This window comes from Manihot esculenta, chromosome 3 (genome assembly GCF_001659605.2).
Source record: "Manihot esculenta cultivar AM560-2 chromosome 3, M.esculenta_v8, whole genome shotgun sequence".
NCBI lineage: Eukaryota > Viridiplantae > Streptophyta > Magnoliopsida > Malpighiales > Euphorbiaceae > Manihot > Manihot esculenta.
The window spans coordinates 8682986-8697128 of record NC_035163.2 but is presented as its reverse complement, the minus strand read 5'-3'; the positions used below and the strand labels follow the sequence as shown (position 1 = coordinate 8697128).

The following is a 14143-nucleotide window of genomic DNA, read 5'->3' as shown; positions in this document are numbered from 1 at the left end:
TCATATCGTACAGAGGGCTAGAGGATCATTCAATATTCATCAACATCATCATCATCGTATTATGCAATGCATCATATTCGTGAATTCTAATGCAAACAACCTATTACATAACATGGTATTCATGATGCATGAACATGCTTAAAACATTTAATTTATTTTTTAAACATAAAGTTCAGTTCTACTCACCTCTGGCTACCTTTGGACTAACTCTGAAGCAGCTAACACTGCTGAACACCTCGGTTCCTCAGGTCCAATCCTACACAGGTGGACTCAAATGAGGGACCAAACATACTCTAACAGGACTCTAAACAACTCCCCAAAAACCCCCTAAAATATCATAAAACAATCATGCAAAACAAGCAAAGGAAGGCTGGACAAGGCACCTTCGGCGGCACATTCGGCTGCCGAATGCTCCCACAGATCCGAAAGTCAGGCACTTTCGGAGGCAGGTTCGGCGGCCAAAAGTCTCTTCCAGAGACGAAAGCCAGGCACTTTCGGGGGCAAGGTTAGGCGGCCGAAAGTCCCTTCCAGAGCCGAAAGTCCATTTTCGGGGGCAAGGTTAGGCGGCCAAAGATTGCTTCCACAGGCAGGTTCGAAAGCCGAAACTACCTTCGGCGGCCGAACCTGGGTTCCCCAGCAAGGTAGAACCCGTTTCCGCCTCATGCAATCCGCCTCCAAAACCTCCCACACTCACATCCAACACTTCCAAAACATGCACAACTCATACAACAAGCATATAGGGGTCTCAAACTAGCTTAAACCCTAACAAACATCTCATTAAACATGCATTAACATACTTTTATCATAAAGGGTATCAAAACCCAAACATGCACATCCATACAACTCATGCATTCCTAGCCCTTAACCCTTCATAAAACTCACTTAAAACATCATAAGGATAAAGATCTACACTTACCTCTTAAAGATCGAGGTTTGGTGCGACCCAAGCTTGAAGGTATGGAGAGTCCAAGCTCCAAAAGTCTCCAAACTCTCAAAACCTTGATCAAAGCTTAAAACTCTTCAAAGCAAAGATAAAACTCATGAAAACTTGAGGGATTTGAAGAAAAAGCATAAAAACAACCAAAGGAGAGCATGAACTCACCTATGCCCGAAAAGAGAGAGGAAACTCGCCCATTTTCCGAACAAAGGGCCTTTTATAGGTGGCCGGCCAAACCTCCTTCGGCGGCCAAAGCTGCTTCCAAAACTTCACCACGTTCGTCGGCCGAACTTGGGGTTCGGCGGCCGAAAAAGAAAGCCATATTCGGAAGTCTAACGTGCCTCCTAAACAGCCCCATGTTCGACGGCCGAACTTGGGTTCTTCCCTCCTTGGTCTTTTCTTTCAAAACTCAATTTCTTTCTCATTGAAAACCTTCAAAACACTTAAAAACATTTTAGAAAACCTTTATTTTACCCTTCTAGAAGGCTCCGACATCCGAGATTTCCGGATTCCAACGGAGATTCCGCCGGAAAGTTGAAATTCCGATGCCGGGGTCTAGCCGGGTATTACATTCTCCCCCTCTTAAGAACATTCGTCCCCGAATGTTCCTCAACTAGCACATGCATACACATAATATAACATAAACATATAAACACATAAAAAAAGAAACACGGTACCACTGGAGTAAGAACCCCCGGTCTCCCAGGCGTACTCCTCATACTAAGGTGATTCCAAGGGACTTTCACCATCGGGATTTCCTTGTTCCTGTACCTTCTGACTTGTGTGTCTACGATCCGTACTAGCTGCTCAACATAGGTGAGATCCCCCCTGAGATCCTCACCTCTGGTCCTTTAAGAACCTCACTCGGATCCGACACGAACTCACATCTCATGGAAACATGGAAAAACGGATGGATCTCCTCCACGGAAGTAGGCAAATCTAACTCGTGGGATACATTCCCAATCCTTTGCAGGATTTCAAAGGGTCCGATGTATCTTAGAGTTAGTTTACCCTTTTTCCCATAACGAATCTCCCTCTCCTAGGAGACACCTCCAGCAATACCCAACCTTCTCCTGAACCTCAACATGCTTCTGCTGCGCACTCTAATAAAACTCTTCTCCCTTCTGAAACTTTACATGCTTCCTGCGGACAGCTACATAACTCTTCTGCTGACTCACAGTAGTTCTACTTCTTTCTCTAACCACAGGCCTTCTCTCTACTGTAATATGGGATAAACTGCCGAGTGATCTCTGGCTGAGGACATCTAACCTAACATTTGCCTCACCCGGATGATATTGGATCTTGCAATCATAGTCACTAAGCAGTTCAACCCATCTTCTCTGCCTTAGGTTCAACTCTTGCTGACTCAAGATGTACTGCAAACTTTTATGATCTGTAAAGATCTCACATTTTACCCCATGAAGGTAATGCCTCCACATCTTGAGCGCAAAGATCACGGCTGCCATCTCTAGATCGTGTGTAGGGTAATTCAACTCATACTTCTTCAGCTACCTAGAAACATGAGCAATTACCCTGCCATTTACATTAACACACAATCTAGCCCCACACGGGACGCATCACAGAACACTATGAAATCTTCATTACTGGTAGGCAAAGCTACCACCAGTGCTGACGTCAACCTTTTCTTCAGCTCTTTAAAACTCTTTTCACACTGGTCAGACCACACAACCTCTGGTCCTTCTTGGTCAATATGGTCATAGGAGCCGCAACTCTAGGAAAGTTCTGGATGAACCTCCAGTAGTTAACCTGCCCAACCCAAAAAGCTCTTAATCCACATTACGGTAGTGGGTCTGGGCTAGTTAGCTACAGCTTCAACTTTCTTGGGATCTACCTCAAAACCCTTTTTTTGACATATCGTGACCCAAGAAAGATATACTCCTTAACCGGAACTCACATTTGGAGAACTGGGCATCCAAGCCATGTTCTCTCAGGGTCTGCAACACTGTCCTCAGATAATGGGCATGCTCCTCTGCGTTCTGGAATACACCAAGATATCGTCAATGAAGACAATAACAAAGTGGTCTAGAAACCGACTAAAACTCTGCTCATGAGGTCCATGAATGCTGCAGGGGCATTGACTAACCCGAACGACATCACTAGGAACTCATAGTGCCCACATCTGGTCCTGAACGCCGTCTTGGCACATCTTCTCCCTTGGTTCTTAACTGGTGATACCCGGATTTCAGATCTATCTTGGAGAAACAACCGGCTCCTGCTAGCTGGTCTAAAATAGATCGTCGATCCTAGGTAACAGATACTTGCTCTTAGTAGTGACTTTGTTCAACGACTTGTAGTCGATACAAAGTCTTAAGGATTCATCCTTTATTCTCATAAACAACTCTAGAGCACCCCAAGGTGAGGTACCCGGTCGGATGAAACCCTTGTCTACCAACTCTTGCAACTTCTCTTCAACTTCTTTAACCCTGCAGGTGCCATCCTGTAGGGAGGGGTAGAGACGGGTCTGGTTCCCATTATCACTTTAATTTCAAACTCTATCTCCCTAGCAGGTGGTAAACCTGGCAGCTTGTCTGGAAAAACATCTAAGAACTCTCTGACTACGGGCACTGAGGTGGGCTCCCTGACCTGACTACTATGCTCTCTAACATGAGCAAGAAACCCCTGACAACCTCTCCTGAACAACTCACGAGCCTGTAGGGCTGATAACAAACCTTTAGGTATCTCTACTCTGTCCCCACTAAGGACTACCTCTGATCCACCCTGAACTCTGAACCTGACTACCTCGTCTCTGCTATCCAAGGTAGCACTACGAGCAAAAAGCCAGTTCATCCCTAGAATGACATCAGAATCAGTCAAATCTAGAACCACTAGGTCGGCTGGAAGAGATCTACTCACAACATACTCTGAACTATATCGGCAGACTGACTCTGCCACCGATGGATCACACTTGGGTCCACTGACCCAAAGGGGACACTCCAACCCAGAAGCTATCCAACCCACTCTATCTACGGCTCTCGAAGCAACAAGGAAAGAGAAACACATCAGGGTTCATTAAAGCATACACATCAGAACATACAGAAGTGAGATTACCTGTCATCACCATGTCCGATGTGTCAGCCTCTTGCTGGGTCATGGAGAAAATCCGAACTGGAGCTGATGGACCTTCTCCGCGGGAACCTACTGAAGAAGGAGCTATCCCTCTCCCTCTGCCTCGACCACTGCCCTAAAACATGGCTGGAGCTACTGGTTGAGCCATACTGTTTGAAGCTGTCTGCTGGGACTGTGTCACCAAGGTCGCAGTGGGACACTCACGTGCCATGTGCCCCTCCTGTCCGCACCTGAAACATGCTGTTGTCCCAATCCGACAGACTCCCTTGTGCAGTCTACCGCACCTTGTACATCTGGAGCCATCCGAACCGGAGCTCGAGCCATCACCTATTCCCAGACCAGACTTTAATCGGTTCCAGAACTTGTTCTTCTTCGACCTTCTGAGGCCTCTGTCACCCTTTTTACTCTTCATGGTAGTATCGTTCAGAGAGGAGAGATTAACATCACTCGTCCCCGGGACTTTGGAACCCGAAGACTGTGCCACAGACTGCTTAACTGTTCCCTGAATAATGGCACTAACCTCCATCTTTCGGGCCATATCCACTATAGCATGGAAACTCTCCCTCTCTGCTAATTGGATCAAAGAGGAATACCTGGAGTGGAGTCTCATGGTATACCTCCTTGCTTTCTTTTGATCCGTATCACAAGCTTGCCCCACATACGGCAACAACTCTAAAAACTTATCTGTAAACTCATCAACACTCATCTCTTCCGTCTGCCTCAGTTGCTCAAACTCAATCATCTTAAGCTCCCTTGAACTGTCTGGGAAAGCCCATCCTGCAAACTCATTGACAAACTGCTCCCAGGATAAGCTCTCCAACCGTGGGTCCACATAGTTTTTGAACCATTCCCTTGCCTTCTTACATTTCAATGTGAACCTTGCCATCTGAATGGCTCTACTGTCACTTGCTCCCAACTCATCAGTTATCATCTTTACCGTTCTGAGATACTCAAAAGGGTCATCACCTGTTTCAAACTTGGGGGCATCCAACTTTAGGTAATCCGTCATCTTTACCTTACCCCCAACTGATGAGCTAGGTTTGGGTATCTGGACATCAGGAACTATTGGTTCTGCTGGCGGTGGAGGAGGTGCAGCATTCCCTGGGTTAGGGTTTCTAATCTTCCTTTCCTTTCCCTTTAGAGTTTCCACTCTTGCCTTCCACTTCTTCTTCATGGAAAATAAACAAATAAATAATATTAATACAATATTTTTCATAAATATTCACATAAAAATTATAAGAAATATTTATACATCAAAACCCCTAACATACCTTTAAATTTCCAAACCCTTGGTTAATATTCACTCTCCCTCAATCTTGAATTTTCTCTTTGATGTCTCTTCTTTTCTTCAAATTCTACTTTGGAAAGGTATTGGGAGAAAATGGGTAATTGATTGGAGGTGAAAGTTTGAAGAAATTTGGTGTAGAAAAGAAAAGATGGAGAAATGGGGTTTCATTGTTGTTCAAGGGCAGAAGAAGAAAATGGGAAAGATGAATTCCCTCTTCTCTTCTAGTCTTTTCTTCTTTCTTCTTTTCTTTTTTTTTTTATTTGGTTAAGTGGTTAGCAAATTGCCACTTGTCCTTAAATTAAAATTTAATTTATTTTTTTTCTCTCTTTTTTCTTTTTTTTTTCTTCTTTTTTATTCTTATTTTTTTATTTATTATTTTACTTTATTTTATTTTATTTTTGGGATGCTACACTTCACTAATGATTCTAACATGTAAACTGCGAGTAGTATAAAGAAATAATATTCCATGATTTTAAATATTACTAGAGAGGCGTGGATGTGGGTTTAGGATTCATAATCTTTAGGTTGCTTTAGATAATGAACTAATTTGAGTGGTTTTGGAATTCGTATAATCTAAAAATAGTATGAGTTGTTTTGAGTCTTCTTTTTTAGAAATCCTTAGCCTCAGGTTATGGGGATTTGCATGTGGCATAGTAAAGTTGTACACAATAACGGCCTATTGCTTCAAAGTTATATTTTCTTCAAATTTAATATTAGAGCTTCCTTACACAAATTTTCTATTGTTTCCACTTTTATAGCTATATATTGTCTCTATGTCTTAAGAATCATTAGGACCTAGATTAATTAAATTGAATATGGATAGAGAATCTGGGTAATTCAAATTATAATGGTGGAGGAGGAGTTCCTTGTGACTTCAAAAGGTCTTGGTCATTAGTATTTTAGTTAGAGTTGGAGTTTGTAACATTATGCAAACTAAATTTTAAACTTTGCTTCATGTTTAATATCTGGCCTAGGATTTGGCATACGTAAAGTTTATTACACAATTAGACTCCAAGGACATCTGATAAATGACAAGGCTTTAAACCTAAAGCATGTGAATTTACTCTTCCAGTGTTGTGACCTCCTTTGTCGACCTTGGCAAGTGTGATTATGTCGTAGTTATAGAAAGGCTAATAGAGTCGCAAACAAGCTAGTGAACGTTGTGGTGTGTTCACTAATAGATACCCTTAAATGAATCTTCTATTAGAGAGTTTTACATGGTCTAAATTTATTTTGTTGACGTGGTAATGTGATCTTTTCAAGATTTTTCTTTCTCTTTATAAAAAAAGACAAAATGCACAAAAAATTTATTCAAATTTATTAGGGTGCGTTTAGTTATAGAAAACTATTTTTTGTTTTCGATCTTCAGTTTTATTTTTATTTTTCATAGAAAATTAGAAAAATACATTCATTTTATATAATTTTAAAAATCTAGAAAATATAATCAAGAGAGAGAGAGAGAGAGAGAGAGAGAGAGAGATAAATTGTATTCTTTGCTTGGAGAAGTTGAGAAGCTGGTACTTGAATGCTATAGAACCAATATAAACCATGAATTCCGTATCTTGCAATAGCATTATCCTTGCCTATTAGCCTTGTTGTGAAAAGAGGTCGTTTGGCATTGGCATTGTTGAACCTCACCTTTTGCATGCATGATAGATTTTTCATTATTAAGTTTAAGATATAAAAGTAATGAAATTGCTAAGTAAAAAGCGAATGATATACCTGAAGTTCAGAATTAGTAGTTGATGCCAAGGCTATTTGCAAAGTGTAACTTCCACTTTGCATTACACTTTTAAGTTCAAATATGATCTGCCATGTAGTTGCCTTATATGCCGTATTTCCAACCTTTCTGCAATTTGAATAACCAATCTCAATATAATTATTATTAGAGAAAAATATAAAAAAGTATCTTGTAGTTTCATTAGTTTTTCATTTTAGGGTATATGGTTTATTTCAAGATCTGTGATTTAATTTTGTGTCATAATAGTACATTGTGATATAAATTTTACCATAGTGTAGAGTTTAGAAATTATCATTGCTTGTCACTGAAAGGATATTATGAGGTACTATTTTGATACAAAATTGAATCACATATCCTAAAATAAACTACAGAGTCTGAAGTAAAAACCCGATGAAACCACACGGAACATTTTTGTACCTTTTCCTTATTATTATTATTATACTTCAAATAAATTAAAGATTGAGAGAAAATAAAATAGATGTTAATAAGTACCTGTTAACATGGGCCAAGAACCAATCTTTAGCATAATTACTAACACCAACGGTATATATGAGATCATTCTTAGGGTATAGATCAATATATCTTTCCCACAATCCATATTGTCTAAATCTGTACAGGAAAAAGCAATAATAAAAAATGATGCATGATATTAACTTTAGATGAAACAAGAAGGCATGCTTTGTGTTAGTTTTTGCAATGAGTTAGACCTGAACTAAATTTAATAATGACATCAGAGTTTTCCATTGATATTAGATTTTCTATAAATATGTCACATTTCAGTATAGTCCTAGCCTGCTTTCGGCACTTCTCTCCCTATATTTTCATTAAGGTATTTTAAATATTTTTCATGACATACTTTTTTTTTATAAATATAATAAGATTTCATAAATATTTTAATTGAATATAAGTGAAATTAGCTTTATATTATTTCTTTTATGCTTGACCTTTATTTACTATTTGTTTTTTTTTTTCGAAAATGGATGTTTGATTCATTTTTTAAATCTAGAGAGAGGCTCGTTATCTCTAGAAAACCTCTCATTTTCCTTTTTTTAATATTTTCTCATAATCTCTCCTTTTTGTTTTTCACTTTTTGATTTCTTTTGTGTGGCTATCCATGAACATGCTCTGCAACATTTACCTCGTCCACCTCTTTTTTTTTTTAATAAGTAAACAAATATTTTAGTATACCAACCAATACCAAGCAAATAAAATAAAGAAAATCCAAATATAGCAACATAAACGAATATCCTAATATAGAAATACCATAAATAGGAGATGTTAGATATTTTTGTGTCTTGATTGCTCTTTTTAAAACCACCTTAGGTTCTTTTACCATTGGCCAATTACAAACTAGAGATTTATTCAAAAGAACCTCTCTCTAAAGTTTTTTTAGAGAGAGGCTGTCTCGTCGTCTGCCACACCTTCTTCTCCTTTCTATCGCGTTTGGGTAGGGAGGAGCTTTTCCTCATTCCCGCCCAGAATGTGAGTTTTCCACTCTACTTTTGAGTGGTGTTTTAAATTTTTTTCATTTTACATTTTTGTTATTTCTTAGTCAGCAGTTAAGTGGTTGTGGTAGTGGGGTTTTTCCTTTTGTCGTGCTTGATGTCCATAAGAAATAACAATAAAAAAATGTTTAACACCCATCAAATTTTTGCATGCTTAAACAACCTTAGTTTGTAATTAGACTTGTTACTCTTAAAATTGATATTATAAATAAGAGTCAAATTAAGCATTGATTGTTAGTCATAGTGAAAAGAAAAAATATATCACTATCCTTTATCATATTCCTTAATCTTCATCCTTTTCCAAATATTTTCTTTGGTATTGAAAATCAATTTTCGTCAAGCATATAACGGTATTAAGCAAAATATGTTTTATATTTCCTGTTTAGCGATTATTATAATTTCCTTTGATCAATTTTATGTTTCTTGAGTTATCTAACTTCTTTTTTTCTCTGCTTCAAATTTTATAGAATTTCTCCGCACAAAATGGGCAAGATGCATTTGCTTGCTGGGTCTAACTGGCCTGCTATCGGTCTTTGCTTTTTCTTCTTCTTCCTTATTGCTTCCTCTGCGAAGATCCCAACAAGGTTCATACTCATGATCTTCCTCTTTATTTCGTTTCTTCTTTGTGATTTTCATTACTACTTTTTTTTTTCTGGCATGTGGTGACAAAGAAGAGAGAAGTAAGGTAATTAAGCTTATTAGGAATAACATGCGTACTGTTCTATTTGCAGTAAAATTCCAAGTACAACTAAAAAGAGCTCAGCTCTTGGGGTGCAGCTACAAGTAACTGATAAGCAAGTAATATACTTAAATTTTCCATCTTATTTTTTTTATTTGTCACTTATAAATCTCCATATCATAGTTGTATTCTATTATTACCGACATATTCTATACAATTAATTAATTATTTAATGTGTTTAAATAAGGTGGTGATTGATAATGGAATTGTCCAAGTCAATTTCTCTAGTCCAGGCGGTGATGTTATCGGAATTAAATATAAAGAAATGGATAACGTACTTGAAACCAAGAATTATGAAAATAATCGAGGGTATGCATTTAATCCTTTATCAGTTTCTATTTATTCATTACATTGTGATAATAAATTCTAATTGTGGTTAGTAATTCTTGGAGTTTAGATACTGGGATGTGGTATGGAGCCGACCTAGAGATTCTAACATCTTTGACAAGTAAATGCATATCTAAATTAATACTTTATAAACTCTAGTTAAGCTTATTTTTTTTCAAGTTGAAGTTTTAATTGTTACTATAATTTTTAGGGTACAAGCTACAAAGTTTAGTATTATAGTGCAAAATGAAGACCAAGTAGAGATTTCGTTCTCTAAGATATGGAGCCCTTCAATGGATAAAACCACAGTTCCCTTGAAGGTAGACAAAAGGTGAGCCCTAGTTCATTGCATACTTTTTTCACCTTATAAGAAATAAACAAAGTTAACGAAAGTCTAATCTCTACACACCGATTTCAACTTTGCAGGTACATAGTTCGACGTGGAAGCTCAGGGCTTTATCTGTATGCTGTAATGGAACGCTTAAAAGGGTGGCCTGACGTTGATATGGATCAAATTAGAGTGGTTTTCAAACTTCAAAGTGAAAAGTAAATGGAGAATTAATCAATATTGTTTATCATTATTTATTTTATATTAATCAATTGAAGGCAACAAGAACATTTATTTATGAAATCAATGGTCAGGTTTCACTACATGGCAATATCCGATGATAGGCAGAGAGTAATGCCAATGCCTCAAGATCGCACCACTGGCCAACCTCTAGCCTATCCTGAAGCTGTTCTTTTAACAAATCCAGTCAACCCTCAACAAAAAGGAGAGGTAATTAATTATGAGAATATGGATTCAAAAGATTTACAAGACATAAATAAATAGATTCCATCGCGAAACAATAGATGGACCCACTTTGTATTTTTTGGGTATACGTGGACCGGATCGACCTAAGTATTAATAGCTTCATTTTAATTTCTCATTATTGGATTAATATATTGATAGTGTGCAAAGTGTTTTGATTAAATGTAAAATAATTGAAAGAAAATTGTGTTAGAAATCAAAGAAAATGTTATAGGAAAATAATAAATGCTAATTAATTTCTTAGGAATTTAAAAAATTGAAACGTCTTATTATTGTGTACCTTCATTTATTATTTTATTCATTAATATTGTGGAATGATACGTGCAGGTGGATGATAAATACCAGTACTCTTGTGAGAACAAAGACAACAAGGTGCATGGGTGGATATCAAATGACCCACCGGTTGGATTTTGGATGATCACACCCAGTAATGAATTTCGCGATGCTGGCCCCGTCAAGCAAGACCTAACCTCTCATGTGGGGCCTATTGTTCTCAATGTGAGTATGTGATATTTGAAAATTTTCACTACTTGTTAACAATTTATAAGTAGAACGCCTCAATATTTTTACATTGAGAGGTTCATTTCCCTTCAAAATTCTTTTTTTATCACAAATGTATTTTAATTATAATTCAGTTATTTTTGTTTAGATGTTTGGTAGTGTTCATTATGCTGGGAAGGACTTAAATACAGAGTATCGAAATGGAGAGCCATGGAAGAAAGTTTTTGGCCCTGTTTACGTCTATCTTAATTCTATTCCGCCTTCTGAAAATCCCAAAGCCCTTTGGGAAGATGCTAAAAGACAAGTACATATCTATTTGTTTATTCATTCTTTTTGTTCATGAGAATTTTGGATGCAATTTTGAGTACTCATGCTTGTTGTTGATTATTAGATGTCAACTGAAGTTAAAAGCTGGCCATATAATTTTCCTCGATCTGAAGATTTCCCTTCTTCTGATCAACGGGGAAATGTCGTAGGTCAATTAGTAGTTCGTGACCCATACATCAATGAAAAATTGATTGATGCAAGTTTAGCTTATGTGGGATTGGCAGCACCAGGTGCTGTGGGCTCATGGCAAACAGAAGTAAAGGTTAGAAATTTCAACAAATTTGAAATTTCATTTTCAAATTATCTAGCAACATGAGGAATTTCTTGGCTAAACATTGCTATGTTTTTTCAATTTACTTATAGGGTTACCAATTTTGGACTCAAGCTGACAAGAAAGGAAGTTTCTCAATTAAAAATATCAGAGCTGGGAAATATAGTTTATATGCATTTGTTCCTGGTTTTCTTGGAGATTACAAGTATAATGTTGATGTCATTATTCAACCAGGTATTTATAGCTTATAGTAGTTTTATAAATGGTTAAACTAATTTTCTTTAATTACTTAATGAAATTATGTACATGTTGAACTACAGGATCTGAGATCAAATTGGGTGTACTTACATATGATCCTCCAAGAAATGGTACAACTCTTTGGGAAATTGGCATTCCTGATCGTACTGCTTCTGAATTCTATGTACCAGACGCAAACCCAACACTCGTCAACAAATTGTATATTGATAGCCCAGCAAACAAGTTAGCTCCCTTCCACATTGCTGCATGCCTTCTTGTTTCATCCAAAGTTAATATCATGCATCATTTTTTATTATTGCTTTTTCCTATACAGATTTAGACAATATGGATTGTGGGAAAGATATACTGATCTATACCCTAAGAATGATCTCATATATACCGTTGGTGTTAGTAATTATGCTAAAGATTGGTTCTTCGCCCATGTTAACAGGTACTTATTAACATCTATTTTATTTTCTCTCAATCTTTAATTTACTTGAAGTATAATAATAATAATAAGGAAAATGTACAAAAATGTACCGTGTGGTTTCATCGGGTTTTTACTTCAGACTCTGTAGTTTATTTTAGGATATGTGATTCAATTTTGTATCAAAATAGTACCTCATAATATCTTTTCAGTTACAAGCAATGATAATTTCTAAACTCTACACTATTATAAAATTTATATCACAGTGTACTATTATGACACAAAATTAAATCACAGATCTTGAAGTAAATCATATACCCTAAAATGAAAAACTAATGAAACTACAAGATACTTTTTTATATTTTTCTCTAATAATAATTATATTGAGATTGGTTATTCAAATTGCAGAAAGGTTGGAAATACGGCATATAAGGCAACTACATGGCAGATCATATTTGAACTTAAAAGTGTAATGCAAAGTGGAAGTTACACTTTGCAAATAGCCTTGGCATCAGCTACTAATTCTGAACTTCAGGTATACCATTCGCTTTTTACTTAGCAATTTCATTACTTTTATATCTTAAACTTAATAATGAAAAATCTATCATGCATGCAAAAGGTGAGGTTCAACAATGCCAATGTCAAACGACCTCTTTTCACAACAAGGCTAATAGGCAAGGATAATGCTATTGCAAGATACGGAATTCATGGTTTATATTGGTTCTATAGCATTCAAGTACCAGCTTCTCAACTTCTCCAAGGAAAGAATACAATTTATCTTACTCAGACTAGAAATGGAAGCCCTTTTAGTGGTATTATGTATGATTATATTCGTTTAGAAGCACCGACAAAAGCTTAATGGTGGGTGGTAAAACATTGATTTTGTAAATGTTTATATATATATATATATATGGATAATAACATTTAATAAGATTTTGTTTTTCTTTTTCAATACATAACTACTACATTTTGAGCTTTTTATCTTTGTCTTTTGTCATTCATTTAATGACTATTTTGAATCAATTATTTATAAAAAATATAGCATTATTGAAAACTCCGTAATAAAATAATTGTCAATGGAACGATTCCACGAAAATGAAGAAAAAAATAAAGCCAACCACACTAAAACAGAAAAAGTAACTTAGAACATGTCTTAACAACTGTTAGTAAAGTCAATTGGTATTATGTATGATTACACATTGAGTGTGGTTGATGCAATTTTGTTTTTATTTTATTTTTTAACTACTAATTTTTAACGTTTCCTGTATATTTATTTAACTTAATGTATATAACTTGATTTTTATATATTTTTATTAAAATAAAAAATCTCTTTAAACTCTTGATAAATTTTAAAAAATTTATGTAAATTTTCAATAAAAATTTTAATTTATTGAATTTCTTAATTAAATAATATTAAAAAATTTCATTAAATAAACAGAAATTCTTCTCATTTTTATTTTAAATTCTTGCTCTATACATGTAGCTAATACTTTAGCCAGTAAAAGTAAAATCTATTATTTATTACTTTGTCTCTATAGCCATTGTTCTATCCATAATTGAAAACTCCCCTCAAACACGCACAATTCACCACTTCACAGGAACACAGAGAGAGCCTAAGAAACCACACTCAAACTAACAAACTCTTTCACAATGAACTACAGCATGAAGAATCTAAATTCACGTGACTAACAAAATATCTAAATTTATTAAAAAATTATATGACTATTTCAAAATTTATCAAGGGTTTAAAAAGGTCTTTTGCCTTTTATTAATTTTCATATAAATTATTATATTATTATCATTATTATTATTTTATCAATCAAATTTAAATTTATTATCATAATAAATTCATGAATATAAATTTATTATCATAATAATTATTTAATAACTAAATAATTATTTCACTAATAATAATAATAATTTAATAACTAAATAATTAAAATTT

General features: G+C 35.7%; 1 protein-coding gene across 1 annotated transcript; it reads left to right on the top strand.

Annotated features, from left to right (window-relative positions):
- Positions 1 to 9041: 9041 nt before the first annotated feature.
- Positions 9042 to 13057, top strand: LOC122723264 (rhamnogalacturonate lyase B-like). The gene is made up of 15 exons (XM_043955043.1): positions 9042 to 9142; positions 9290 to 9356; positions 9485 to 9606; positions 9695 to 9745; positions 9836 to 9955; positions 10051 to 10170; positions 10267 to 10402; positions 10763 to 10933; positions 11085 to 11240; positions 11328 to 11525; positions 11627 to 11768; positions 11855 to 12014; positions 12106 to 12222; positions 12607 to 12733; positions 12818 to 13057. The coding sequence occupies exons 1-15, from the start codon at positions 9042 to 9044 to the stop codon at positions 13055 to 13057; spliced, it is 2028 nt and encodes a 675-aa protein (XP_043810978.1).
- Positions 13058 to 14143: the final 1086 nt, after the last annotated feature.